General features: G+C 47.3%; 6 protein-coding genes across 6 annotated transcripts; 2 read left to right on the top strand and 4 right to left on the bottom strand.

The window, feature by feature from the left end:
• Positions 1 to 12,805: 12,805 nt before the first annotated feature.
• On the bottom strand, positions 12,806 to 16,670 carry V8C40DRAFT_287721 (uncharacterized protein; the record flags this gene model as incomplete). Its single annotated transcript, XM_083222768.1, has 3 exons — positions 12,806 to 14,893; positions 14,968 to 16,475; positions 16,556 to 16,670. 3 exons carry the CDS (start codon positions 16,668 to 16,670, stop codon positions 12,806 to 12,808), a joined length of 3,711 nt encoding a protein of 1,236 aa, XP_083073296.1.
• Positions 16,671 to 17,557: 887 nt separating this feature from the next.
• V8C40DRAFT_266163 (uncharacterized protein) lies at positions 17,558 to 18,121 on the bottom strand (the record flags this gene model as incomplete). Its single annotated transcript, XM_083219719.1, has 1 exon — positions 17,558 to 18,121. The coding sequence occupies one exon, from the start codon at positions 18,119 to 18,121 to the stop codon at positions 17,558 to 17,560; it is 564 nt and encodes a 187-aa protein (XP_083073297.1).
• A 618-nt stretch (positions 18,122 to 18,739) lies between these two features.
• V8C40DRAFT_266164 (uncharacterized protein) lies at positions 18,740 to 20,217 on the top strand (the record flags this gene model as incomplete). The annotated part of the gene is made up of 4 exons (XM_083219720.1): positions 18,740 to 18,823; positions 19,129 to 19,221; positions 19,309 to 19,849; positions 19,901 to 20,217. The coding sequence occupies 4 exons, from the start codon at positions 18,740 to 18,742 to the stop codon at positions 20,215 to 20,217; spliced, it is 1,035 nt and encodes a 344-aa protein (XP_083073298.1).
• A 710-nt stretch (positions 20,218 to 20,927) lies between these two features.
• On the bottom strand, positions 20,928 to 21,969 carry V8C40DRAFT_287726 (SDR family oxidoreductase; the record flags this gene model as incomplete). The annotated part of the gene is made up of 1 exon (XM_083222769.1): positions 20,928 to 21,969. The coding sequence occupies one exon, from the start codon at positions 21,967 to 21,969 to the stop codon at positions 20,950 to 20,952; it is 1,020 nt and encodes a 339-aa protein (XP_083073299.1). The 3' UTR covers positions 20,928 to 20,949.
• Positions 21,970 to 22,578: 609 nt separating this feature from the next.
• Positions 22,579 to 24,425, bottom strand: V8C40DRAFT_245884 (uncharacterized protein). The gene is made up of 3 exons (XM_083216000.1): positions 23,178 to 24,425; positions 23,061 to 23,112; positions 22,579 to 23,001 (listed from the first exon to the last, which is right to left on the bottom strand). The coding sequence occupies exons 1-3, from the start codon at positions 23,680 to 23,682 to the stop codon at positions 22,740 to 22,742; spliced, it is 819 nt and encodes a 272-aa protein (XP_083073300.1). The 5' UTR covers positions 23,683 to 24,425; the 3' UTR covers positions 22,579 to 22,739.
• An 882-nt stretch (positions 24,426 to 25,307) lies between these two features.
• On the top strand, positions 25,308 to 26,095 carry V8C40DRAFT_245886 (Rieske (2Fe-2S) protein). Its single transcript, XM_083216001.1, has 2 exons — positions 25,308 to 25,689; positions 25,757 to 26,095. Exons 1-2 carry the CDS (start codon positions 25,399 to 25,401, stop codon positions 26,027 to 26,029), a joined length of 564 nt encoding a protein of 187 aa, XP_083073301.1. The 5' UTR covers positions 25,308 to 25,398; the 3' UTR covers positions 26,030 to 26,095.
• Positions 26,096 to 26,382: the final 287 nt, after the last annotated feature.

Consider the following 26,382-nt stretch of genomic DNA (forward strand, 5'->3'; position numbering starts at 1 on the left):
CTTTAGGCGAAGCTGCCTCAGATGGATCTGCTGTTTCAGACAAAGCTGTTGCTTTAAATAAAGCTGCCTCAGGTGGATCTGCAGTTTTGGATAAAGCTGCTGCTACCGTCTTAGATAGATCTTCTGCCTTACACGAAGCTGCCTGACATAGATCTGCTGACTTAGACAGATATACTAGCTTAGCCAGATGTGCCGGCTTAGGAGGATATGTTGGCTTAGACGGATATACTGCATTGGGAGAAGCTGACTTAGGCGGATCTGCTCCTTTAGATAACGCTATCTGAGATAGATCTGCTGGCTTAGATAGATCTGCTGGCTTAGATAGATCTGCTGGCTTAGATAGATCTGCTGGCTTAGACAGATATACTGACTTAGACAGGTATGCTGACTTAGACAGATATGCTGGTTTAGGCGGATATGCTGGCTTAGACGGAACTGTTGACTTGGACGGAGCTGCTGACTTATACGGAGCTGCCTGGGATAGATCTGCTGGCTTAGACAGATATACTGGCTTGGGCGGATATACTGGTCTAGACGAAGCTGCCTTAGATAGCTCTGTTGCTTTAGATAAAGGTGCTGCTGCCACCTTAGACGGATCTGCCGCCTTGGAAAAGTCAGCTGCCTTAGACAGATCTGCTGCTTTGAATAAAGCTGCGTTAGACGGATCTGTTGCTGTAGACGAAGCTGCTGCTGTAGACAAAGCTGCTGCTGTAGACGAAGCTGCTGCTGTAGGCAAAGCCGCCTTAGATGAATCAGCTGACTTAGACGGATCTGATGCCTTGGACGGATCTGCTGCTTCAGGCGAAGCTGCTGCTGCTAACTTAGACGGATCTTCGGCCTTGGATAAATCCACTAACTTAAACGGATCTGCTGCTTTAAATAAGGCTTCCTTAGACAGATCTGTTGACTTTAACGGATCTGCTGCTCTAGATAAAGCTGCTGCTGCTAACTTAAACGGATCTGCTGACGTAAATAAAGGTACCTCAGATAGATCTCCTGCTTTCGATAAATCTGCCTTAGACAGATCTGTTGCTTTAGGCAAAGCTGACTCTGATAGATCTGCTGCTGTTGGCTTAGATAAATCTAATACCTCAGACGGATCTGCTGCTTCAGACGAAGTCCCCTTAGACAGATCTGCTGCCTGAAACGAATCTGTTACTTTAGATAAACCTGCCTCAGACGGATCTGCTGCTTTAGGCAACGCTGACTTAGATGAATTTGCTGATAATGTCTTGGATAGATCTGCTGCTTTGGGAAAAGCTGACGTAGATAGATCTTCTGCTGCTGCTGTTGCTTTAGATAAATCTACTGCCTTAGATAAGCCTGCTGCTTTAGGCAAAGCTGCTACTGTTGTTTTGGATAAATCTGCTGCCTCGGACGGATCTACTGCTTTAGAAGAAGCTGACTTAGATGGATCTGCTGATTTAGATAACGCTGTCTTAGACAGATCTACTGCCTGAGACAGGTCTACTACCTCAGGTAGATCTACTGTCTTAAATAGATCTACTGCCTGAGATAGGTCCGCTGCTTTAGATAGATCAACTGACTTAGACGGATCTGTTGCTTTAGATAAAGATGCTGCTGCTGGCGTAGATGGATCTGTTTCCTTAGACAAAGCAGCTAACTTTAATAGATCTGCTGACTTAGATAGATTTGCTGCTGCCTTAGATGGGTCTGCTGATGTAGATAGATCTACTGACGTAAACGAATCTACTGACATGGGCGAATCTGCTGACATGGGCGAATCTGCTGACATGGGCGAATCTGCTGCTTTAGACGAATCCGCTGCTATTGCCTTAGATAAATCTACTGGCTTAGATAAATCTGGTGACGCAGATAGATCTACTGGCGTAGGCGGATCTGCTTCTTTGAATAATGCCTTAAACGGATCTGCGGCTGTAGGCGAAGCTGCATCAGATAGATCTGCTGCTTTAGGCGAAGCTGCCTTAGATAAAGCTGTCTTAGGCAGATCTACTGCCTCAGACGGATCTGTTAACTTAGATAGATTATCTGACTTAGACAGATCTATTGCTTTAGATACAGCTACTGCTGCTGACGTAGACGGATGTGCTGACGTAGACGGATCTACTGCTTTAGATGGAGCTGCTGATGATGACTTAGACAGATCAGCTGCTTTAAATAAAGCTGCTCTTAACGTAGACGGATCCACTGCTTTAGACGAAGCTGCTGCTGCTGACTTAGATAAATGTGCTGGCTTAGATAGATCTGCCGATGTAAATGGATCTGCCGATGTAAATGGATCTCCTAATGTAGATAGATCTACTGATGTAGATGGATCCAATGGCTTAGGCGGATCCGGTGCTTTAAATAAAGCTTTCTTAGACGGATCTATTACTTCAGACAAAGCTGCTGCTGCTGACGTAGATAGATCTGCTGCTGCCAACTTAGACAGATCTGCTGACGCAGATAGATCTGCTGCTTTAGACAAAGCTGCTGCTTCCGACGGATCCGCTGCCTTAGACGGATCTGTCAACTTAGACGGATATATTGCCTTAGACAGATCAGCTGCTTTAGATAGATCTGTTGTCTTAGATAGATCTGTTGTCTTAGATAGATCTGTTGACTTAGATAGATCTGTTGATTTAGGCAGATCTGCTGACCTAAACGGATCTGCTGTAAACTGAGACTGATCTGTTAACTCCGACCGATCTACTGCCCTAGACGGATCTGCTGCCTTAGATAGATCTGTTAAGTCAGATGGGTTTGCTGACTTAGACGGACCTGCTGCCTGAGATAGATCTATTGATGTAGATAGATTTATTGACTTAGATAGATCTGTTGATATAAATAGATCTACTGACGTAGATGGATCTGCTGATGGATATAGATCTGCTGCTTTAGATGGATCTGTTGACTTAGACAGATCTGCCCCTGACTTAGATAGACCTGCTGCTTTAGACGGATCCGCTGCTTTAGACAAAGCTGCTCCTGACGTAGACGGATCTAATAACGTAGATAGATCTATTGGCCCCAACTGATCTGCTGCCTCAGACGTATCTGTTGCTTTAGATGAAGCTGCTGCTAACTTAGACAAATCTGCTGGCTTAGATAGATTTGCTAATGTAGATAGATCTGCTGACGTATACGGCTCTACTGGTGTAGACGGATCCGCTGCTTTAAATAAAGCTGCCTGAGGCGGGTCTATCACTTTGGATAGAGCTGTTGCTGCTAACGTAGATGAATCCGCTGCTTTGAATGAAGCTGCTGCTTTGGATAAAGCTGCTGCTGCTGACTTAGACGGATCCGCTAACGTCAACGGATCTGCTGCTTTAGATAATGCTGCTGTTTTAGACGGATCTGCTAACGTCAACGGATCTGCTGCTTTAGATAATGCTGCTGTTTTAGACGGATCTGCTGGTATAGACGGATCTGCTGACTTAGATAAATCTGCGGCTGTAGGCAAAGCTGCCTTAGATAGATCAGCCGACCTAGACACATCTGTTGCTTTAAATAAAGCTGCTGCTGCCTTAGACGGATCTGCTGCTTTAGACGAAGCTGCTCCTGACTTAGATGGACCTGCTGCCCTAGATGGATCTGTTGATGCAGATGGGCCTACTGACGTAAATGGATCTGCTGCTGACTTAGATAGATCTACTGCCTTTAACGGATCTGTTAACTTAGATAGATCTGTTGACTTAGATAAATCTGCTGGCTTAGATAGATCTGCTAACGTAGATAGATCTACTGCCTTTAACGGATCTGCTGCCTTAGACGTATATATTGACTTAGACGGATCTGTTGCCTTAGACAGATCTACTGACGTAAACGGATCTGCTGCTAACTTAAATAGATCTCCTGGCTTAGATAGGTCTTTTAACGTAGACGGATCTGCTGCCTTAGGCAGATCTATTAACCTAGATAGATCTGCTGATGTAGATGGATCTGCCGATGCAGATGTATCTGCTGATGTAGATAGATCTGCTAATGTAGATCGATTTGCTACCTCAGACAGATCTGTTGACTTAGCCGGATCCATTGCGTTAGATAGATCTGCCGCCTTAGACAGATCTGCTGCCTTAGGTAAATCCGCTGTCTTAGACAGATCTGTTGAATTAGAGGGATCCGTTGCGTTAGATGAATCTGCTGCCTTAGATATATTTATTGACTTAAATAGTGCTTCCTTAAATACATCTCCTGACGTAGATGAATCTGCTTCTTTAGACGAAGCTGCCGCTGCTGCCTTAGACGAATCTGGTGCCTTAGGCAAATCCGCTGTCTTAGATGGATCTGCTGCTTCAGACGGATCTGTTAACGTAAATAGATCTGCTGCTTTAGGCAAAGCTGCCCTGCATAGATCTGTTGACTTAAACGGATTTGTTGCATCAGACGGATCTGTTAACATAGATAGATCTGCTGCTTTAAATAAAGCTGCTGCTGACGTAGATAGATCTGCTGCTGACGTAGATAGATCTGCTGCCTTAGGCGAATCTGCTGATGTAGATATATCTGCTACCTTAGATGGATCTGTTGCTTTAGACGGATCTGCTGCCTTAGATGGGTCTGTTAAGTTAGATAGATCTATTGGCTCTAACTGATCTGCTGCCTTAGATGGATCTGCTGACTTAGATGGATCTGTTGCTTTAGATGAAGCTGCTCCTGACTTAGATGGATCTGTTGACTTAGACGGATCTGCTGATGTAAACGGATCTGCTGCTAACGTAGACATATCTGTTAACTTAGACAAAGCTGCTGCTTTAGATAAAGCTGCCCCTGACTTAGACGGATCTGCTTCCTCAGATAGATCTGTTTCGTCAGATGGATATGTTTCGTCAGATGGATATGTTTCGTCAGATGGATATGTTTCGTCAGATGGATCTGCTGATTTAAACATATCTACTGCCTTAGATGGATCTGCTGCCTTCGACGGATCTGCCGCTGATTTAGATAGATGATCTGCTGCTGACTTAGACAGATCTACTCCATTAGATAGATCTGTTACCTTCGACGGATCTGTTGACCCAGCCGGATCTGTCGACTTAGACAGATCTGCTGCCTCAGACGGATCTGTGGACTTAGATAAATCTGTTGATGTAGACGGATCTGCTTCTTTGGATAGATCTTCTGACTTAGATATATCTGCTCCTGCTGACTTAGACAGATCTGCTGTCTTATATAGATCTGTTAACTCAGACAGACTTGTTGACTCAGACGGATTTATTAACTCTGACTGATCTGCTGCTTTAGACGGATCTGCTGCTTTAGACGGATCTGCTGCTTTAGACGGATCTGCTAACGTAGACGGATCCGCGTGCTTAGACAGATCTGGTGCCTTAGACGAATCTGGTGCCTTAGATAGATCTGTGGACTTAGATGGATCTGTTTCGTCATATTGATCTGTTAATTTAGATGGATCTGTTTCGTCAGACTGATCTGTTTCGTTAGATCGATCTGTTGCGTCAGATGGACCAGCTGCTTTAGATAAAGTTGCTGCTAACGTAGGCAGATCTGGTGGCTGAGATAGATCTGTTGACTGAGACGGATCTGCCGCTGCCGCCTTAGATGGATCTGCTGCTTTAGATAAAGCTGCCTTAGATAAATCTGTTGACTTAGACAGATCCTCTGCCCTAGGTAGATCTGTTGACTTAGGTGGATCTGTTGATGTAGACGGATCTGTTGATGTAGACGGATCTGTTGATGTAGACGGATCTGTTGATGTAGACGGATCTGCTTCGTCAGATGGATCTGTTGACTTCGATGGATCTGTTGACGTACACTGATCTGCTTCGTCAGATGGATCTTCTGATTTAGATAGATCTGCTGACTTATACGGATCTGCTGTATTATATAGATCTGTTAACTCAGACGGATTTATCAACTCCGACCGATCTGCTGGCTTAGACAGATCTGCTAACGTAGATGGATCTGCTAGCAGAGACGAATCTGCTGCTTTAGGCAAAGCTGCCTTAGATAGATATATTGACTCAGACGGACCTGTTGCGTCAGATAGATCTGTTGCGTCAGATGGATCTGTTGCGTCGGATGGATCTATTGCGCCAGATGGATCTGTTGCGTCAGATGGATCTGTTGCGTCAGATGGATCTGTTGCGTTACATAGATCAGCTGCTTTAGATAAGGTTGCTGCTAACGTAGACAGATCTTCTGGTTTAGGTAGACCTGTTGACTCAGACGGATCTGCTGCTTCAGATAAAGTTGCCTTAGACAAATCTGTTGACTTAGATAGATCTGCTGACGTAGACGAATCCGCTGCCTGAGATAAAACTCCGGCTGCCGCCTTAGATAAATCAGCTGCCTTAGACGGATCTGCTGCCTCAGATGGATCTGTTGCTTTAAATAAGTCTGCCGCTGCCGCCTTAGATAGATCTGCTGCTTTAGATGATGCTTCCTCAGACAGACCTGTTGACTGAGTCGGATCTGCTGCCTGAGATAGATCGGCTGCTTTAGATGATGCGTCCTCACACAGATCCGCTGACTTAGATGGATCTGCTAACGTGGACGGATCTGCTGACTTGGACAAAGTTCCCGCTGCCGCCTCAGATGGACCTGCTGCCTCAGACGGATCTGTTGACTTAGACAGATCTGCTACTTTAGATAGATCTGCCGCTTTGAATGATGCTTCCTCAGATAGATCTGTTGACCTAGACAAATCTACTGCCCTAGACAGATCTGTTGACTTAGAGATATCTGCTGCCGTAGACGGATCTGCTACTTTAGATAAAGCTGCCTGAGATAGATCTGTTGACTTAGATAGATCTGCTGCCTTAGACGGATCTGTTGACGTAGACGGATCTGTTGACTCCGACTGATCTATCGACTTGGATAGATCTATTAACTTAGACGGATCTGCCGCTGCCGAATTAGACGGATCTGCTGCTTTAGATAAAGCTGCCTGAGATAGATCTGTTGACTTAGACAGATCCTCTGCCTCAGATGGACCTGCTACCTCAGACAGATCTATTAACTTAGACACATCTATTGACTTAGATAGATCTGCTGACGTAGACGAATCTGCCTTTTTAGACAAAGATCCCGCTGCCGCCTTAGACGGATCTGCTGCCTCAGACGAATCTGTTGACTTAGCTAGATTTGTTGCTTTAGATAAGTCTGCCGCTGCCTCCTTAGATGGATCTGATGCTGTAGGCAAAGCTGACTTAGATGAATCAGCTGTTGTTGCCTTAGATACATCTGCTGTCTCAGGCGAATCTGCCGACTCGGTCCGAATAGCGACATTATCTGAACCTTGGTCTTCGATCTGTTTTTCTTCGTTATAAAACCTGGTACTAAAATCTGCCATTGATCGAGGGAATTTTCCAGCAGAACCAGTAGTCAAATACCACACCTCAGTCCAGCTTATGGCTGCGGTCCCAAATAGTTTGAGAGGCTCGGGTAAGTTCCAAGGCTCCAATGTGACGTCGATTGGGGGGCCGGACAGCCTGGTATGGAAAATCCAGAAGCTTGCTGCGTATATAAGAAATGGGAACTTGATAGTGCGTTCTTCGATATCATTCTTCCATGCCTCTTTGTCGTCGGGCAGGGTCCCCTTCGCTATAAGAATGCTGAGAGCGGGCTCCTTAAGGACCGGCTCTTTGAAGGCGGGCTGGAGCAGATAATGCATGCAGCGAGAGCTAATATTCCTGTGGGCTATCTTTGGGTCGCAATGATAATACCAGTGGTGATTGAAAGTAGGCGTGGTGGGAAGCTCCTCCTTTGACATGGCAAGATACTCTTGCAAGGAGCGGTGGACAAGCCCGATCTGCCCATTGTGATCGATCTTAATGAGTGGTGAACATTTTTCCATGATATCCCGCTTTATGTTCTCATAATAGAAAGGTGATTCAGGGTTGTAGGACATTTTATCGGCCCAATTCGCATGGTTGAGGTCAACCTTCCTAACCATGTCATACGCTATCTGCAGCTCTTCCTCGCCCATCTGTCTCGCCTGGTAAGTTAACCAGAACAGCATCTTCCGCTGAAAAGACCCGTCCTGTTCGCCGGATTTGAACTTCCCGAGATATTGGTCAAATAGTGGGAATATGCCTCTGGTCAGCTGGCCCGCGTCCTGGTTGTTGGGTGACATTCTTTTCACAGCTTCAGCCAATGCGATCTGGGCCCAGAGGTACATTCCGTTGGCACCCTTTTCGATCTGTATACGGAATTCCTCTGCGATACCGGAGCCACCAGGACATCTCTTAATGACATCCAGGACCTCTTCGGTCGTTTTCATGATATCTTGCTGCGTGTCTTCGATAGTAATGTTGTAGCGAGATGGTTTGTAGTTTCCTAGCGCCGCTTCGAGTTGCTCTTGAAAGCGAGAGAACACCAGTAGCCGGACTTTATTGCGAACACTGTTCGGAAGATTGTTGCAAACGAGCGTTTTGATAAACTCATCAAGGGCGCACGCGTCAATACCGAGCTGGTCAATTTCGTCGACGATAAAAGTCAGCCTGCAGTTTTTATTTACTGCCTCGGTGATCACGCTCCTCCAGAGCTTCTGGATGTCAGGCATATTGAAGTCGCTGACGAGCCGGCTTGTGAGCTTCATGGCCCTTGCCATCTCCGGGCGGGTGGTAAGAATGTCATAAAGTAGACTTCCAACCACCCTCTGAGGTGTTTTGTATCCTTTGATCAAGTCTTGGAGACAGCAATAACCGACAATTTCAGTCCAGTTATCGCTGCTTTTTGGATTCTCGATGAGTTGCACAACGTGCCTGGACAAGTACGTCTTCCCGCAGCCCATCTCGCCGCGGATCCACAGCAAACGTTTCTCCTGGGCCCATTGTCGCCATTCGCTGAATGCTGGCTTTGTCTCGATCCAGGAACACGTACCACGAGTAGGCGGTGTCGGTACCTGTCCTCGTTGCGTCTTCAAAGGCTTCAGCAGCCGCAATCTTTGATAATACTCTTTGGATAGGGCTCCGTCTGGAAGAATGTTAGCTTCTTGGCCGGCATTTGCCTACTTTTTACTTACTTTTCCCTTTTGGCGACTTCTCTTTGATCACTTCGATTATCTTTGGTAGAAGTGCAGGCCTTAGCACCGTGTCTTGCTCCTGGGCTTTGAGGAAAGTACCCTTTTGTGAGTGAGTTTATGCTCCCAATCCTGTGCTTCAGTCGAGACGGGCTGACTCACCTTCGTCTTGTCCAGCGTGTTGCTTATAAATACAAGGCCCGGAAGGCGGACAAAGGCCTCAGAAATCTCTGTTAGTGCAGAGCCGTCATCATCACGTAGCAAATCTGCTGGCGCTTTCCGTCGTAGTTGTAGGTTGAGTGGGTTCTTTTCGAACATCTCCGATATGACTTTCCGCCAGGATTCCAAACCATTCTGGTGAGGAGTGTCGAAGAGGACCTTTGGGGGAAATATATGAGCACGTCTGGTATCAGAGGGAATGCGTCTTGTGCATAAGGCGATTGTCACTCACAACTCCAATAGTGAGGGAGAGCATATCCCTGTATCTTATGTCGAGCTTCGCAGCGATAAGGGCCTTGTTGGGTCAGCTTGTCTCGGCGCCCGTAGTTAAGATATAGTTGCGCATCCGACGTTACCTGCTTGATGATGAAACCGCCTGCCCCACGCCCAATGAAGACAAGAGGGCGCAGCCTGGTATCCTCTGCTTTCCGCTCGCGACTGAGTTCTGAAAGTAGCCTCTCTCCAAGGTCCAACAGCTCATCTCGGCCGTAAGGATGCCGAGATATTTCACTATAGCCGAAGGTAAGAACCCTGGCATCCGGCAACTTTGTAGATCCAACGGTTGAATCCCACAGGGGCTGCCATGTCCGGACCGCATGGCCACCAGACTCGTGGACCAAGACAATGCTGAATAGTTATCAGTGCTGTTTACCATGAACATAGCCGGGTTGGAATACGCGCACTCACTCAAAGCATGGGACGGTGAGAGAGGATGATGGCTGAGATAGAGTTGAAAGCTTGAACACCACACTCATTGTTATAATATAACAGCAACTTGGGTTGCTAAGGCCAGACGTAGGGGAGGTTGAGTAAAGAAACTGTCTATCAGGGACACATGGCCATGAAGAATCTTATATACTAGTAGAGGAGGAAGCTACTTGCTACAAAGATTGTTCGTGCAGGCCTATAAGGGTTGATAAGCTGTTACTGGCACTTGCTTATTTTAATCCAATTAGGCTCAGCTACACATTAACCAAAAGCAAGTAATCTACTAGTCAGACATCCTCTTACATTAATAATTGTGATATTATTAAATAGGATGTTAAAAAGAAATAAGATTATAATACAATAATTGTACTTCTACTCTAGTCTTCCATGATAAATAAAATTCCTATAGGCAATTAGAGTTACACTATTAAAGACTAAAATAGTATTTATTAGTTTACTTGACTGTTTTATCCAGCTGAATAATATGAGAGTATAATATAAATACTAAAATGTGAAATTAGTAATATAATATTAGACATTGAAAAATATACAAAACCAAAGATAAAATTAAAACTCAAAATGTATAAATATTATTACATAAAATAAAACATCTGTTTAAATATTATCTCAGTTATTTGTTTTATTAACTCAACTTTAAATACGCTAATTAAAATTTATTCTTATTAGATAACAGCTCGGTATAGCTTTTTCTTACAGTAGCTTCTATACATAATACTCTGTAAGTAACTCCAGGTGTTCTGAAGTAAATCCACCGAAGCATTTGCTTCGTCTTTCGTTAATATAAAGGCTCTGTAGAGTCATGTGGCTAACCACACGGCAGGATTGTTGCTTCTTTTCGGTGGTGACACACTTATTGGGTACCATAGGCTCTTTCATTAATATAAAGGCTCTGTAGAATCCTGTGCCCAACCACTCGGCTAGATTGTTGCTTCTTTTCGGTGATGACGTGCTCATTGGGTATTATAGGCTCAACCAACAAATCTCTCGCATTTGCATACAGCAGACTATATATGCAGAACTGAGTCATTAAGCCGGCATAGAACTTTGCTTATTGGCTATGGTCTGGCAGCTGATAACTGCGAACCTCTGGCAGCTGATAACTGCTAACCAAATCACATCTCGCCACGTCAGTTTTGATATTCTAGACGGTGACCTACACTGCCACCCCCACGGCCTTTAGGCAAGACTGAAAAGGCTCTGAGACGAGCGACCGATAAGCAGGGCGGCCACGTCGATTTTGTCTCTGAAGCGCCGTAGCCTTCTCAAACACGTCAAATCGACTCCCCCCTTCCCCCCTCTCCTGCTAACATTTCATTTTCTCTCGAAGGAAACATTGTCAGCTACTCAGCTCTGAAATTCACACGACAAGCAACCTATGTTCAAGAAGCTGTAAGTTCCATCCTTCTGTGCGAACCAGTTAAAAGTTTAGTGTTTAACGGCGTATATAGCACGTGGGAGCATTAAGTCTAAGCGATTAAAACACCTATTACCTCGCTAACACAACAACAACAAATAACCTCCGTGATTGGAAGAGTAGAATGGCATCTCACAGTGAGCTTGGAGGTTCAGGATCATGCACTTTAACAAAAGAAGCGCAAGAGACGCTGGATACCCTCAACGAAAAGCTCATGGCATTCCAAGAGAGGGAAGTTGAGTTACGCAAGGCCCTGAAGACTTTGGGTTATGAATGGTTGCTGGACATGGAGGGACTGAAGCCTGCTCCTAACGAACACACTTTCCAACCCCTTCAAGAAAAATAAAGAGGTGAACAGGTGTATGTCGGGGGGGGGGGACAAACACGGATGTTCGGTGATCTGTTTTACACAGTAGTTGAATTCGATGGCCACTCCTTAAGTCCTTGTTCCTGCATCTGGCAGTCAACTTTCCCTTCTCTAGGTAGTAAAGCATGTAAACAGCGATGAATCTCGCCGCCATCGCTTCACCTCACACTACATTTTTCCCAGTACAAAGCACCCCAAGATTGACTGGGCTGAATGTCAGGCCCGGGTCCTCCGAGAGAGCACGCTCTGGGGAAGCAAATTATATCTTGGTGCCAAATCCGGCTGCTGCGGACGGGAACTACATAAATAAGTTTGAGGTTTCTTCCGCAGCCCAAAATAGTGCCCATAAAGCTGTTAGGCAAAGCTCGTCGACGCCCTACGGGACAAATGAAGGTTAAAGAGGCTGAAGGTGGATTTTTTTGGGCATCTAGCAGGACTAATTCCTCCCGTGCCTTAGCGCCATGCGGCTCAGTTGGACTAGGTTGCGCATGGATGGTGTCATAGACTTTGCCTGTCAAGGCGGGCGATTGGGCGTGGGCTATCCATATTATTTTGAGGCGTTTTCAATTGGACGACAGCACTGCAGACACGGCTTCGGTAGCCACTATTCAATGCTGTCATTAAGGTCAACGACAAAAGTATTATATGGAAAACGTTTTGAGTTTCAGAGTCTGTCCTGGGGGTTTTGGGTATTGGCGAATCGAGACTGGCGTTTATGTTGTAAAATTTCCAGCGATGGCCGCTATATCCGGCAATACTGGTCACATTAAGAAATCGACGCTAGCATAGGAGACGATAGTCAAAAAGCAGAAGGAGGATGAAGAAGTGCTCCATCTTAAGGTAGATTAGGAGGTCTGGAACATTATAGAGTTAGCAAACATGTGGAGGACTATGAGACCCATGAACAACGGGGAGTTGAGGCAAGCGAGCATCGTTGTACACGAGTGTAAGATGCCTTTTACGCTGGTTATTGTTGTTCCATGTCTATTAACTTCAATTGTGAGAAATGGCGGTAGCAAGGTGTGAAATAGGTAAGCTAAGAATCATCAATAAGGGACTATTGCTCATTCTTTTTTTAAAGTGATACATTTTTGTAATAGATAGATGGTAGATATCTCGATGTGTAGCCAAGTCAGTTCAGATGCGGTGGCAATCCAGTTGGAAAGCGAAGCACTGCTACCCGCCCCGAGCGACAACCCAGAACGATCGCTGACAGTGTTGATGCTCCGGACCTGGGGAGAATTCCCGCTGTGCTATCTGGGCGGTAGGCCGGCGGCAGCCACAGGACTTTCTCCGAATCCCACGTAACCCAGTCGCCGGTTACATTCACCCCGTAACCCTGACGGCGAAGCTCTCGGCTCACATCCGAATGCCCAGTCGGCACCTCATCAAGAAGAATAAGTCCTATGTTAGTCAAGAGACGGGATCTGGCGGCGTCAAAAGCTACCACCGTGATGTTGGATCTGCCCGTGTCGAGCGTCTGAAGGCAGCAACCACTCTTCGAGTCCCAAATCTTGATTTTGTCGGTATACGATGCAGCGAATTGGTGGCCGTCGGATGAGAAGACGAGTGCTGTGGCCGTGGCCTCGTCATCAATCTCTAGATTGCACTGCCGACGTAACAATTTCCAGATCCGGATGGTTCGGTCAAACGACGTCAATATCAGGTCGTCTGGGCCAAACACAACGGAACCAGAACCAAATTCGCCCCGAGTCGCTTGATGAAAGATTTGGAGGCATCTCTGCTCCACGAGACTCCAAACTCTGATGGTGCCAGCTGGCTCCAATAACGCGATATTAGCCCCATCTGGCGAGAAGCAAACCGCAAAGCCAAGGTATGGTATGATTTCCAGGCGATTGCCCGTCTCTACGTCCCAGATGGCCGCGTCTTGGTGACTGGATACGGATACGAGCCGGGTGTTATCGGGAGAGAATGCCATATCGACGATGCCACTATAAGTGTTATTGACCTCGCGCGGGCGATGGGCCCCTGTGAGGTCCCATATATTCATCATGCTTGTCGAAGCCGACGCCATCGTATTACCGTCGGCAGAGATCCTGATCAGATTGATCTTGTCTGGGTGGTCCCTAGCCGCCCGAAACACTTCGCCGTCGGTGGATGTGATTCGGTAAAGCCTGAGCCCCCATTCGCTAATTGATGCGATCTGGCTGCCATCGGGCGAGAGGATGAGTGACTGTATGTGCTGATCGTAGCCCCAAATGGTCTGGAGACGACGCTTCGTCGTCGTATCCCAGGCCATGATATTGCCATCTGGTGCCACAACAAAACGGCTGCCGTCAGCAGAGAGGGCCATGGCACTGTAGGGGTCTTCCTCTGAGGGAACATCGAGCATGCCAAGGCGCTCTCCCGTCTCGGCGCTCCATGTAATCAATGACTTGTTGCTCGCGGATATGAGTCTGCTACCAGCAGTATCCGGTAAGAAGGCAACAGAGGTAGTGTCTTCGGTATCGATGCAGCGAAGTAGACTGCCCGATTGCGCGTTCCATACTCGTATCTCATCTCTATGCGCCGAAGCGAGACGAGTACCACCAGCTGAATACACGATTGAATCGCAATGGCTGGCGGAGTCATGCCGGAACTGAAGCGCGCGGTCCCCTCTGGCCCAGTCCCAAATGCCGATGTGGTCGCCATCCGCCGCGGCCAGCCAGACACCATCGGGCGAAAATAGGGCGGCGGAAATGTCCAAGGGGGTGATTACACGACGATGCCAGATACCCTTGGTGAGATCCCAAAATTTGACCACACCCGGACTGGTGACCGTCCCTAGGATGGTGTGCTTAGGGGGGAAGGCCACCCAGCCGCTGGCATCTTCGAGCGTCCAGACGCTATTCCCGGTCACCATATCCCAAACCTGGACTTGACGAACCGTCTCCCCATCACAATCACCCTCCAGTGCCGCAGCCAGCCAGGCGCCGTCGGGAGAGAAGGCGACTGGACCAACAACCTCGAGTTTAGCATTGCCTGGGTCTAGCGTCTGGGCCCATGGACTCCAGTGTTCCTCGCGCATCTCGGCGTGGACTGTCACCCAGTTCGGCTCCTCTGTCCTGACAAGTTCTCTCATGATGCTTCCGGATGGGACAAAGACCGTGGCAGAGGCATAAGTCTGGAGAGGGTGTTCCATAATCGACTGCCCGTTGTACTCAATGAAGCGCTGTGCGTCAACGACTAGCTTAGCTAATTGTTGGGCTCCGTTTTCTCCCTGAAAGAGACGTTAATACCAGTGGTAAGGGGGAGACGGGGGTTTCAACTTGGAATTGAAACGTAGAAACGTACCTGGAGATAGTTCACAAGCTTTGTCCAAGAGGAGAGCGCGGTTCGCATCACGCCTAGGAGGCTCAGGCTTTCCAGCCAGTAAAGGTACTTGAACTCAAGGAACGCGGAGAGGGCACCGCCGTCTTTTGTGTCGCGGCCGTGGTAATTACTTGCGACGAGGTGCTCAATCCAGTACTCGCTAGCATAGCCGGCCACGGCTAGCCGGTCAGGCTCGGGAGTTTTGATGTCGACGGCGAGAATTCCAGGATGGCGGAGGGTATATATGTCTCGATGAAGCGTCGCTTCCATGAGGCTTAGAGACCGTAAGAAGATGCGCCGATGGCCATTCTCGAAGCCTTCGGGGAAGAGGACACTATCCCCGTAAAGAAACTCCCTTGCCAGCTTGTTGACTGAAAACGTAGTAAGGCCCCTGATGCCGAACGAGTCGCATTTGCGTATGATATCTTCGGCAACGTCATTAGGAGGAAGACCAGCGAGAGCATAGAGTTCCTCGCGATTTAGGGGGCGATGTGTGATGGCGACGGTGGCTAGGACGCTGCAGCAGAGGTGTCGAGTCTCCCGGTCCAGGTGCTGGATGCGATCAGAGGCCTGTCTGTACAAGCCCTCCATGTCTAGCGCAGCCTCCCTCAACACGTCCAGCATCTCAGAAGGCGACGCAGCCTTAAGTTTTGCGACGACAAGCGTTACGTACTGGAACGTCGCGATGGCCTTGTCCTGTAAGCCTTGAGAGATTTGTTGACGCAGGTCGTCATTCCCTGTGTTAGCCGCCAGATCAGAGGCGCACCGGTCGATGTAGGCTTTGACAGCGTGAGTCAACTCTTCAGTGCAGTCATCCAGGTCCAGACCCTGTCGTCCCGCCTTGCGAACTTCGAGATGCTTGGCCACGTCAGCCCGACGTCTACTTGCCACCAACCACTTGACACCAGGGAGGTTCGACGCTTCAGAAACGAGGGACAGCAGTTTCTCAACGTCCTCGCCACATTCATCGGGGGCGTCAAGGACAAAGTATGCCACGCCTTGGCCGATTTCTCGGCGTAGATCGGCCAAGAGGCTGAAGAAAATCTCACGGAGCGCATACCAAGCCCCTGGGCCTTGAAACAGCTTGGAACCGACCTTTTTATGCTTTTCTATCACACTGCCGATGAGCTTTGGCTGCTGACTGAGGATGAGGTAAATCATGCCTCGTAAGACAGTTGCAGCATTGTCGGCGTTCTTGTTGCCTGCCTCGCAGAAGAAGAAGGACAGGCAATCTTGTTGGTCCATGTTGTGCTGCAACTCTTGAACTATACCGCAGAGTAACATTGTTTTACCCGTCCCTAAGCTGCCCTTGATCCAAAGGAGGCGGGCATCGGGGTCATAGCGCCAACGGTTGAAGACATCTTGCGTCAGAATCCAGGAGTACGACTCTTGCAGCAGGCCGCCCTTGGCATCTTCGATGCGCTGCTTATCAAGCCATGGGTCTGTAATGTAGAGATCCCGGATGCAAAGCGCCTCTTCGCTCTCGGCATCTGCGTGAGAGCAAACCCATTAACACCAAAACAACACAATCAACACAATGGCGGCTCCAGTGGTGGTAAGGTAAGCTCACCTTTGTTGAAGTATTGATTTATGGAGGCGATGGGCGCATTGATTTGCATGCCACTACCTGACAATACATTTCCAGTCGCCTTTGAGGCGATTTCACCGCCTGGGTCCTGAGACATCCTATTCACTACCGTGATAATTCTGTTGTATAAGCTATTAGAGAAGTGCGGTGTGTGGAGGACAATGGGACGAGGCTTCCAAATGACATGGTAGCAGGAAAAGGTTTTCTTACACCCCACTCCACCACGATTGGGACATGTAGCCCACGTCAGGCTTCAAATATAGGATACATTTTAGAGCAAATCAGTTGGTCACAATTTGGTGGTTGATTCAGTGGGCCACCTCTATGGTTGAACAACAGTGCCTAGTCATCGTTGGAGTGTATCAAACAGCTTCGAAACTCAGTGTTCATCAATACTTGGGTTAGTGTTGGCGGTATCAATAAGGTAATAGTCAAGTCGCCCGAGGCTGGTCTACGGTTTGATCGTACCAAAGGTGAGGTAAATGACAGTGTTGGCCTAATAGCTGGATAGACCATCGCTTCTGAGACTGGGATTATTCCGTACGAGCGTCATGTCCGCATAGAGTTGTGACACTTTCTCTTGCCAGATGCCTGCCTAAAGTTTGAACCCAAATTAACCAGATTTCATCTATACCTCTCATTACATGTACTCACTCGAGAAGCACAAGGAATGGACTGCAGCAGTGTTGCTGGTTGCTACTGGTAAAGTACATGTAGGTACTCCTGGCAACCATCATGCAGACCCACGCCCACGTACAGATCCGCCCACCAGAGACTAGAGGTTGCATCTCTTGGGGTTCAGTTCCAAGGTTGGGTGGAGTACATGTAATAGTGCTCCCCTATCAGATTAAGCTTCTCACCAAAATTGCCTACCAGATGCCATAAGTGGGTTATTTATCCTCATCTATAGACTACATACAGGTACATTTACATGTATCTTGCTGCCTCTAGACATCCAATCCTGCCAAATGAACTCGCATCAGCCTAACTCGCCGCCCCGGCTTGGGTTGCCGCTAGAATTAGGTCTTTGAGGAAACTGGCATCGCCATATATGGGGGCGTTGATTTGATAAGCACTAGTAGACTTATTCTCAATCGCCTCAGTGAGCAACCGCCCCTCTGGGCGGTTTCCTCCCAAGGCAGCATTGATTTGTAGCCCCTTAGTCACCTCGTTGCTCACGGCCGTGGAGATATCACCTGGCAGCTGTTGTCGAAGATTCTCGCCTGCTTCATGTAACTCGTTCATGGTGTTGGAAAGTTGTTCTTGGAGTACTTTCCCGCGTCCCAAGACCTTGTCAAGTTTCTTTGCGACACCCTTGAGTGTGGCGAGCGCAATGGCGACGGAACGGGTCTGCAGGTCTTCCTGGTATCTGATCTTCTGAACAAGGTTGCTGACTTTGCTGAGTTCCTCGAGGTGTTTGGAGACGTTGAAACTCGTAATGCCTCGCATATTTTGGGACGCAGTTACCAGCAGCTCCGTGGTAGCTCCGGCCTCTTTGGTTATGGTGTCCGCGCTTGGCGCATGGGTGATACCCGCGTGTATATTCATCTAAAAAGTTCTCATTAGCTGCTTTTCTCATGATTCATATTAAAAGGAAAAATAGGGCGTATTCAACGATGTCATGGACTTACATTGATAGGCGTGGTAAAGAGAAGATGAAATAATATACCGGTACAGTTGGGCGAGTCGACGAAAAACAAGAATGCGAATGATGCAGTCTTTAGAAGTGGTGTAAAGAAGATTGCTATATATCTGAGATGGGTGTCTGATCAAGTCCAGGGCAACCTTTATACTATTCTTGACCGTGAGAAATAGAAAGACTCAATAGCTCAAATAGAACTTTCAACCTACCCAAGCCAGGATTAGATCACTGCTTAGCCATATGACAAGCCATAACAGCGTCGAGCGAGTTTGCTGTGCAGGATAGACATACGTGTCAAGCTCTGCGAGTAGGCATGATCGGTTCACTTGATTAGGATGCCTCGTGTAAGGATTGGAGAGACAGTATGAGACTGATTTGCCTAACTCGATGTAAATCTAATCTATCTGAGCCTCAAACTGGGTCACCTGCCAGGCAACAGTGCAAAGCCACGAAAACGGACAAGGGCTTATTCTTTCTTCCCTTCTTAACGCTGGCACATTGGGTATTGTTGCAGGATACATACCATGCAGCAAATGCATCTACTTAATATTATTGGAAAGAGCAAGGGCAGCCTTATTGCTGGGCTGCCCTGTATTGTGTTGGGCATGGTAATGCCCCACTCGACGAGACCGGCTGACGAACCAGTGATGTTGAGCGTGCATCTAATATCAACCAGCAAGCTAAGTGAATGGCCGTGGCCACGATGTACCACTGGTTGACCGCCAGCAAAGACCTACAGCTGTAGCTTATGCGTGTGCTCGTCGTCTTTGCCGCCTGAATGCTTCTGTAAGCGGGGCTTACTCCGCCTCATTGGCCATTGTATGTATATCCTGCGATCTTCTTGACTCTTGCCATGCATCATCAGCCTTGAGGTGACTGTCTAGCTCATCCGCTTATCAAGGTTAAGTCATAGTTATCACAAGGGACTGCGGTAGACTCGAGGACGACAATCCCTTCGGTACTCGCTTTGGAATACTCACAGATCCAGCAATCCATCGATCTGAAGGTTGGTTTTATCAACGATGGTACGTTTATTGCGTCTCATATACAATTAGATTCCTCTTACCATGAGTTATCTAACGTCTCGTTATAGGCGGAAGTACTGCGAACCGCAACCGCAACGGTTGCAGCATTGGAGCAATGCATCGACCTTTTCTGCCGATTTCGTCAGGCATCCAAGCGTCAAAAGGGTCTGCCAGAGCTCGTCGAGAAATACTTGGCCGAGGCCACTCAGACTAAGAACATTGTCGAGCTGGCTGCTAGCGAGCCGGCCTTAAAAACACGTAATGTGAACGCCACAATCATCAAGCTTGCTGACGTCAGTGAAACCCTTAGTAGTCATTTAGGGGTGATGACCAAGGCTAAGAACCCCCTACGAGGCTTCGTCAAGCAGCTGGTATCTGGGAAAGAGGAGCAGGAGAAACTTAACAGCATTATGAGAGATCTTGGATATGCCAAGCAGGATCTGGGTATGTATATTCAACTAGCCAACGTTGGGCTTGCAAGAGCGGCCGGCGAGACCGTGAAGGTCAACACCATCGCTGTAGACGCAGTCAACAAACTGCTTACAGAGAAACTCGGCTCGGAGTATTCACTTAAAATTGCGGACCTGGTTGAAGGGCGGCCTCGAAATGGTAAGCCATTTTAGTTGCTATTCAAACATAGCATTTACTAACAACAAGCAGCCGACGACACCGTGACTTTGACTGAGGACGATATTGTTGCTCTATCTCAACCGAAGATATCTATGGTGCCTGAGGAAGATAACATTTCTGATCGGGTGGCAGACCAAAGGTCTCGAATTATAAAGGACAACGAAGCTACTGAGTGGGCACTACAAGTCAACACGCCAATTGGAGTAGATGTGTGGAAAGATATGGACAGCGTTATAATTGAGAGGAACAAGGCCACAGGCAATGCTAGCCAGTGGAATTATCCAATGGATTCCGTTGATACTTTCCTTAAAGCATTAGAGATGAGAAGACCCCCCCGCCCAGGTTAAATAGTTTTTATTTTGACTAACTATTATACAACCTCATAATCAGAACGTTTGGAATTCCTAATTGTTGTTACTTAAGCCTATGGCGGCAAAAATACATATATCCCATAAAGATAAACCCCTTTGGGAAAAGTTGCAATCATCGCTTAGCATCATACAACAAAATGTTTCATCAAATTAACTTGAGGCAATTTGAATGATACACTTGCATTAGGAGGATTGGTCATCTTCAAAAACGTGGACCAATACAATGGTGCTTCGGTGACCCCTCATGGATCGGTGTATATGCGTGGCGATTCTTCTGCAAAATGAGGCTGTGATAATGGGGGTCCGGCCAATGAGTTAAAGCATAAACTCCGATTATTAATAAAATGTGTCCCGCGTGATATTCTATGACTTCAAGATGCAAAAGCACCTTTTTAAATCGGTCCGTTCAATATATTTATATTAAATTCAGTGGAGGTATTGCTAAGTATCCAAAGTATCTCTTTGTACTAGAATGAGCTTTATGATTTGACCTTAGCTATTGGCATAATAAGAAGCGCCATCTTGATCTTTTAGTCATATAATACGGTAATTCTAATAGAAGCGAAAAAGAATCGTAGTTGACATTGTAGATAACTTGTAACAAATTACATTACATAAAAGAGATATAGTATATATGTTGTTTCAATCGAGCCCGCACTGCTATCAGAGCCTCCACAAACCCATCCATTCACTGGCAAATATTTCTGACTATACAATACCATGCTCAACCAGGCTGTCCACTGTATCAAGGATGGTCTGCTGTGGCGTCCTAGGCGTCCAACCGAGCACTTTCTTCGACTTGTCATTCTTAAGTGCTCTGATAACATCGAGAACTGGCACAACCTGGCGAGCAGTAGGGCTAAATATACCGGCAATCCGAACCACCCATGAAGGCATTTCCCCCGTTGGAACCTTTTTTGCCTTTTCGGGACGACCCTTGGAAATGGTCTGAGAGACGTCGAATAGCGCCATGGGTTTACCGTCGCTGGCAGCAATAAAGCGTTCCCCTTTTGCTGCAGGGTCAAGCATAGCCCGGATATGTAGATCGGCCAAGTCGCGGACGTCGACGATGTTGAAGTACGTCCGAGGGCATTTCCCAATGCTTCCATCCATGAGCTTCGTGATGAGTGTAATGGATGATGACATATCGTTGCTCAGCACAGGGCCGAATATGCCAACTGGGCAGACGACACTGAGCTCTAGATCCCCTCCTTCGGTTTCGATGAACTCCCAGGCGGCCTTTTCTGCCAGAGTCTTGCTTTTGTGATATGCTGGTAGGCCATCCAACACGGACCAGTCTTCTTCAGTATATGGTTCCTGTCGATCCTTGCCTCCGTATCCGATTGTGGCGAAGGAGGATGTGAATACTACTCTCTTGACATGGGCATTTCGGGCTGCCTTTAGGACTCGTAGAGTTCCCTCCCTTGCCGGAATAATTAACTCGTTTTCGTCTTTTGGTGCCCCTCCGGGAAATGGTGATGCGACGTGGTGGACATAGGCGCAGCCTTGGATAGCTTCATCCCAGCCTTTATCCTGAGTCAAGTCGGCAGCATAAAATGACAGGCGGTCCAGTGGTCCTGCACCGGCTTTTTGCAGCACTGATCTGACATTTTGCTCCTTGGATAGGTTTCGAATTGTAGTTCGGACGGTGTAGCCATCTTGTAGTAGCTTCAAGATCAAGTGAGAGGCTACATAGCCTGAGCCACCAGTGACAAGAACAGTGGACATTGTAATGAAGAGAACGTAAAAGCTTTCGGTCAGAGAGACTGTTGAATCCTCTACGTTGAAGAACAGGCAAATGTTTATGTCGTGTAAATGAGCCTCTTATATATACTGGTTGATTCATCTCCTTATTACTATCCATTGCATTCTACGGAATTCGCGATGGTCCGTTGGAATGCAAAACTTATCTGAACCCCGTCTTCAAATGAAGATCTATCGTATTGAGCGTAACTACAAAAGGCTAGTTTCAAGGTCAGCAGAAATTTCCCTTTAGGAATCAATCATATCTGCAACTCTATTCTGCAGCACTCGATACACCTATATCCGAATCGAGTCTCAATCTTGTGAGCGCCACTAAAGAGGTTAGTTTTCCGAGCCAGCAACCAGCTACCCACCAATCGTGGACCCTAGGGATGGATTCGTGTGTTAACTTCACAAAGAGCTCAAAACGGCTAGCTTTCCGACCAAACCACTGCGATGAGGCGTCGCGAGGTTGCGCTTCAATTGGACTTATAGAGTGCAACTTAGACGAGGGTACCTGAATTTTGTCACATTTCTTTTCTCATTACGGAGTACTAATATCACCAAGAGAACTTGGGAGAAAATGCAATTGGTGGGTATAATCCCCCTCTTGTAAGCTGCTGGTATAGATAATCTACCACCCTTCCTATTTTACATTCTCAATTACATTTCCATACATGTCCTTCATACATCATGACTTTGTTTATTTGAATACCAAACAGGCACACAACTTGACTTTCGCCAAATATGACATCTTAGTAAGAGCAGATGTCCTGGTTGGCGGGTGAGTCGGCCTCGCCCCAGACCCAGTTCGGGTTCAGAACCGACACAGGACGCAGGTTGTTCGCCGCCCAGAACTGGTAGTCCGAGTTACGGTAGTCATCGGCTGAGAGGGGAGGGCAGGTGTTCTTGAAGGCTGCGGTGTACCAGTCTTGGTGAACCGAGTGGTGGAATTTGCCAAAGTAGAACTTGCCGTGGTCGAGGTTCTTCTGAGCAAACGCCTGCCAGTCGTCATCGCTGCAAACACAGAGTTAGCAGCTGGCTCGTCATTTCACAGTTTTGGATTGATAGCTTACCCCTGGAAAGTGTCGTTGACATCGGACCAGCTAATGTGGACGTGGTTACCATCTGCATCAAGGTTAGCATTGAAACAAGGACGAATCGATATCGAGGTACGTGTTAGTGGGACGGACCTTGCTCCATGATGACTGATTCGCGAGTGTAGGTGTTGCCTCCATCCGGGCTGGTGAATCTCACGACGATGCCTTCCCAGTCGCTCTTGTGGCCGGTGTCCTTCTTGAAGTACACGTAGTAGATGATGCGGTATGAAGGATCCGAGCCAGAGGAGTCTCCGTTGCAGAAAGTTGCCTCCCAGTACGTAGGGATCGTGAAGAACGGCTCACCAGTCACATTTCCATAAAATGTGTTGGCTCCTTGCCAGGGAGGTTGTTGAGGGCAGCCGTTTGCCAGGGCGTTGATGTTGCAGTTATCCGCATCCACGCCGTTGGTCTGGTTGCCCTCACCATCCTCAGCAGCTGAGGGCATACAGGTACCTGAAGGCATGTACCACATGGGCGCAGCGGCCATGGCAGCAGCTAGACCTCCATTTGTGGTGAAATCGCTGACGGCAATCGGGGTGTTTGCCAGGGCAGCTTTGGCGGCGAGCAGCAGGACAGGAACGATCTTAGCGAAACCCATGATGACGACGGATGGTCTTAGCAAGATTGAAATGAAGGATGAAATGAGATGCCAAGAAACCGATCAAACTTAGCGATACCGATCGATGCTTTTATATCTCCTCTCAACGCGACACAAAATACGAAGAAAACGCTGCGCTATCGCCTCTCACCGACGGGAAATATACGCCATCCCACCCGTACGACGAGCTCGAATAGGAAGGACAGCTGCCCGGCCTGTCGATCCGTATAAACGAAGCCGCCTTTTTCACCTTCTCTTTTCGTTTTGCCCAAGGGCTTTTGGGGCAAACACGCTCCATGTCATGCTTGAAAGGCCGGTCCTTGCACGCCGCTGGAATTTTTCCACGGATGCTTCCGAACCAATGTCCGAAAGCACGATGTTAGAGACTTTCCAGAAACGGAAAATCTCGCCTGGTATGGGCGTCATCCGATGTCGCCGGAAAAAATAATTTGTATGAAGAATTCGCAGAGAACAAGAGGCACGTTGTTTTCGGACATGATGCTATTGGGGAATTCTATTCATCTGATAATACGAATCACCTTGCATTAGCTAGTGGAAGTCACGCATCAAATAGCTCTGATTCCATATATTAATTCTCCATGATGCTGATGGACTTTTGACGGCTTTTTTGACATCTGCATATGGGGCTCAATTGATCCTCGCTTCGCGCGCTAGGGCTTACTGTTGGTGATTGGTCTAGTGGGCCTTTGCAGATGAATTCAATGCGTTGATCTCTGACACGTGTGATTGACAATGTTGTGAATGGTAAGCTGTCTATCATTGTTTAGCGTCAAGAAGCATGCCGAATTGCCGTCAAAGATTAGATGAAGATTTGAACGGAGAGGGAAGCCAGTTTTGTAGTAGCAACTGCAGCTTGATGCGCGCCTCCTCCTATTCGTCACCGAGACGGCGGAGATCGTGAACGGGTTGATAGCTTTATGCCGAAGGCTGGAGAAGAGCTATGCTTAAAAGCACACGAACGCCGATGTTTGACAGTTAGCGCGGCAGCTAACATGAAGCCAAGATTGAACCCTTGTGGATGTGAGACCATACGTCACTTGTCAGTCTGATCTTCCGTGTAAAAGCACATGTCTAAGCGATTTGAAAGAGGGCTATTAAGTACATGTTTCTAGATGGAATGCCCCTCCAAGTCCAAGAATGGGTTGCGATGAAGGCAAGAGAATCCCAATACTCTAGTAACAACGTCATTATAATGGTACTCATACGAGATATTAACAGCTCTGATAGTAATGGAACTGCGATGCTCAAATGGAAAATAGCACGCGTCTGGCATGAAGATTACGAGTCATGGCTGGCATAACATTTGTGTAGTCGCGCTGGGCTTTGTGAAGCTTCCACTCCGTACATGTTCCTGCATTAGCAAACGTTGCATTCACGGATATAAACCATCAAAGGAGACGAGAAAGCCGCCACCTCTGAGTGGTGGATTAATATGGAGTGAATTGGAATCATGATAACGCGCAATTGTCACGCTATTATCTACGAGATTCCCATTCAAGACTTCAGGGGATCTTGTTGATTTTAGCTCATGTGATCAATCACGTGAAATTGTATCCGACGGTAAATTTCTGAATGTGATTATCTAATCTTTCGTGAAGCTCCAAGCTGTATTTGCCTCACAAATCTTGTATGACAGAATCGTCACTCATCTCCAGTCGGACCTAAAGCTTCAACTGCCATATCCCAGGCTTGGATATGAGCTTCTTCGAGGCTCCATCTCGGCTGGGCGCTGAATGGTTCTCCGTCGGTCTGGCCTCGTCGTTTCCCGACTCGGGGCTCGATGACGACAATTTGGCAAAATACAGAACGTGTAGTAAAGAGTATAGACCAGGATGCAAAGTCTTTCAGGTGCCCAAAGAAGACAGTTCGCAAAGAGCAGAAGTCTTGATTGATCAGGATGGAGATTTGGAAAGTTCTGATTTGAAGGGTTTAAAAGACCAAGTTCTTGTATTCAAGTACAGAGGGAAATTCCACGCCGTTGATCATGTAAGTCCAAGCGCAAGTATAATCTTCATTCGTGTTGAACAGCGCCCATAATGACTGTTGTATGAAGAAATGCCCTCATTCGTCTTATCCCCTCTCGCAAGCCACTCCTTTTGACATTGAGGATTTCGGCGTTGTCTTGAGTGCAGGGCTGACATGTCCAAAACACGGCTGGTCGTTTGATCTGTTTACCGGTTCAGGAGACCGTGGAAACTATCAGCTTGGGCTTTGGGAAACTCAGTTGCGCGAAGTAAAGGGTCCGGATACATCAGCAGACAAGGTTGCAGGTTCTGCGGAACAGGAGGTATGGGTTCGGAGAAAACAGCGACAGCGCATCGGATAGATTAGGTATGGCGTTGGGCAAGTGCATATAGACAAGGTTATTATTAATTATAAGCATATTTCGATCATGAGAGCGCATGGAATTCATGCTATTAGACAAATCGCGTGCTCATACTACCAAACCCTTCCTCGATATAAGTGCACCGAGATGCCAAGAGCTTACAAACGACAAAAGAGAAAGACAGAAGGCGGAGCAGTTATGAAGCATTCGATGAAATAGAGAAGGTCGCTAGAGGATCGAAAATTTGCCGTGTATGTCACAAGGATGTTTCCCACAATATGCATGTGATAGTTTCTTATCATCCCAAACTTTGGTGCCATCCAGCATATCCTTCGACAGTTTTTTGGCCATTG

This window comes from Trichoderma camerunense (genome assembly GCF_050948025.1).
Source record: "Trichoderma camerunense strain CBS 138272 chromosome Unknown V8C40scaffold_9, whole genome shotgun sequence".
NCBI classification, from domain to species: Eukaryota; Fungi; Ascomycota; class Sordariomycetes; order Hypocreales; family Hypocreaceae; genus Trichoderma; species Trichoderma camerunense.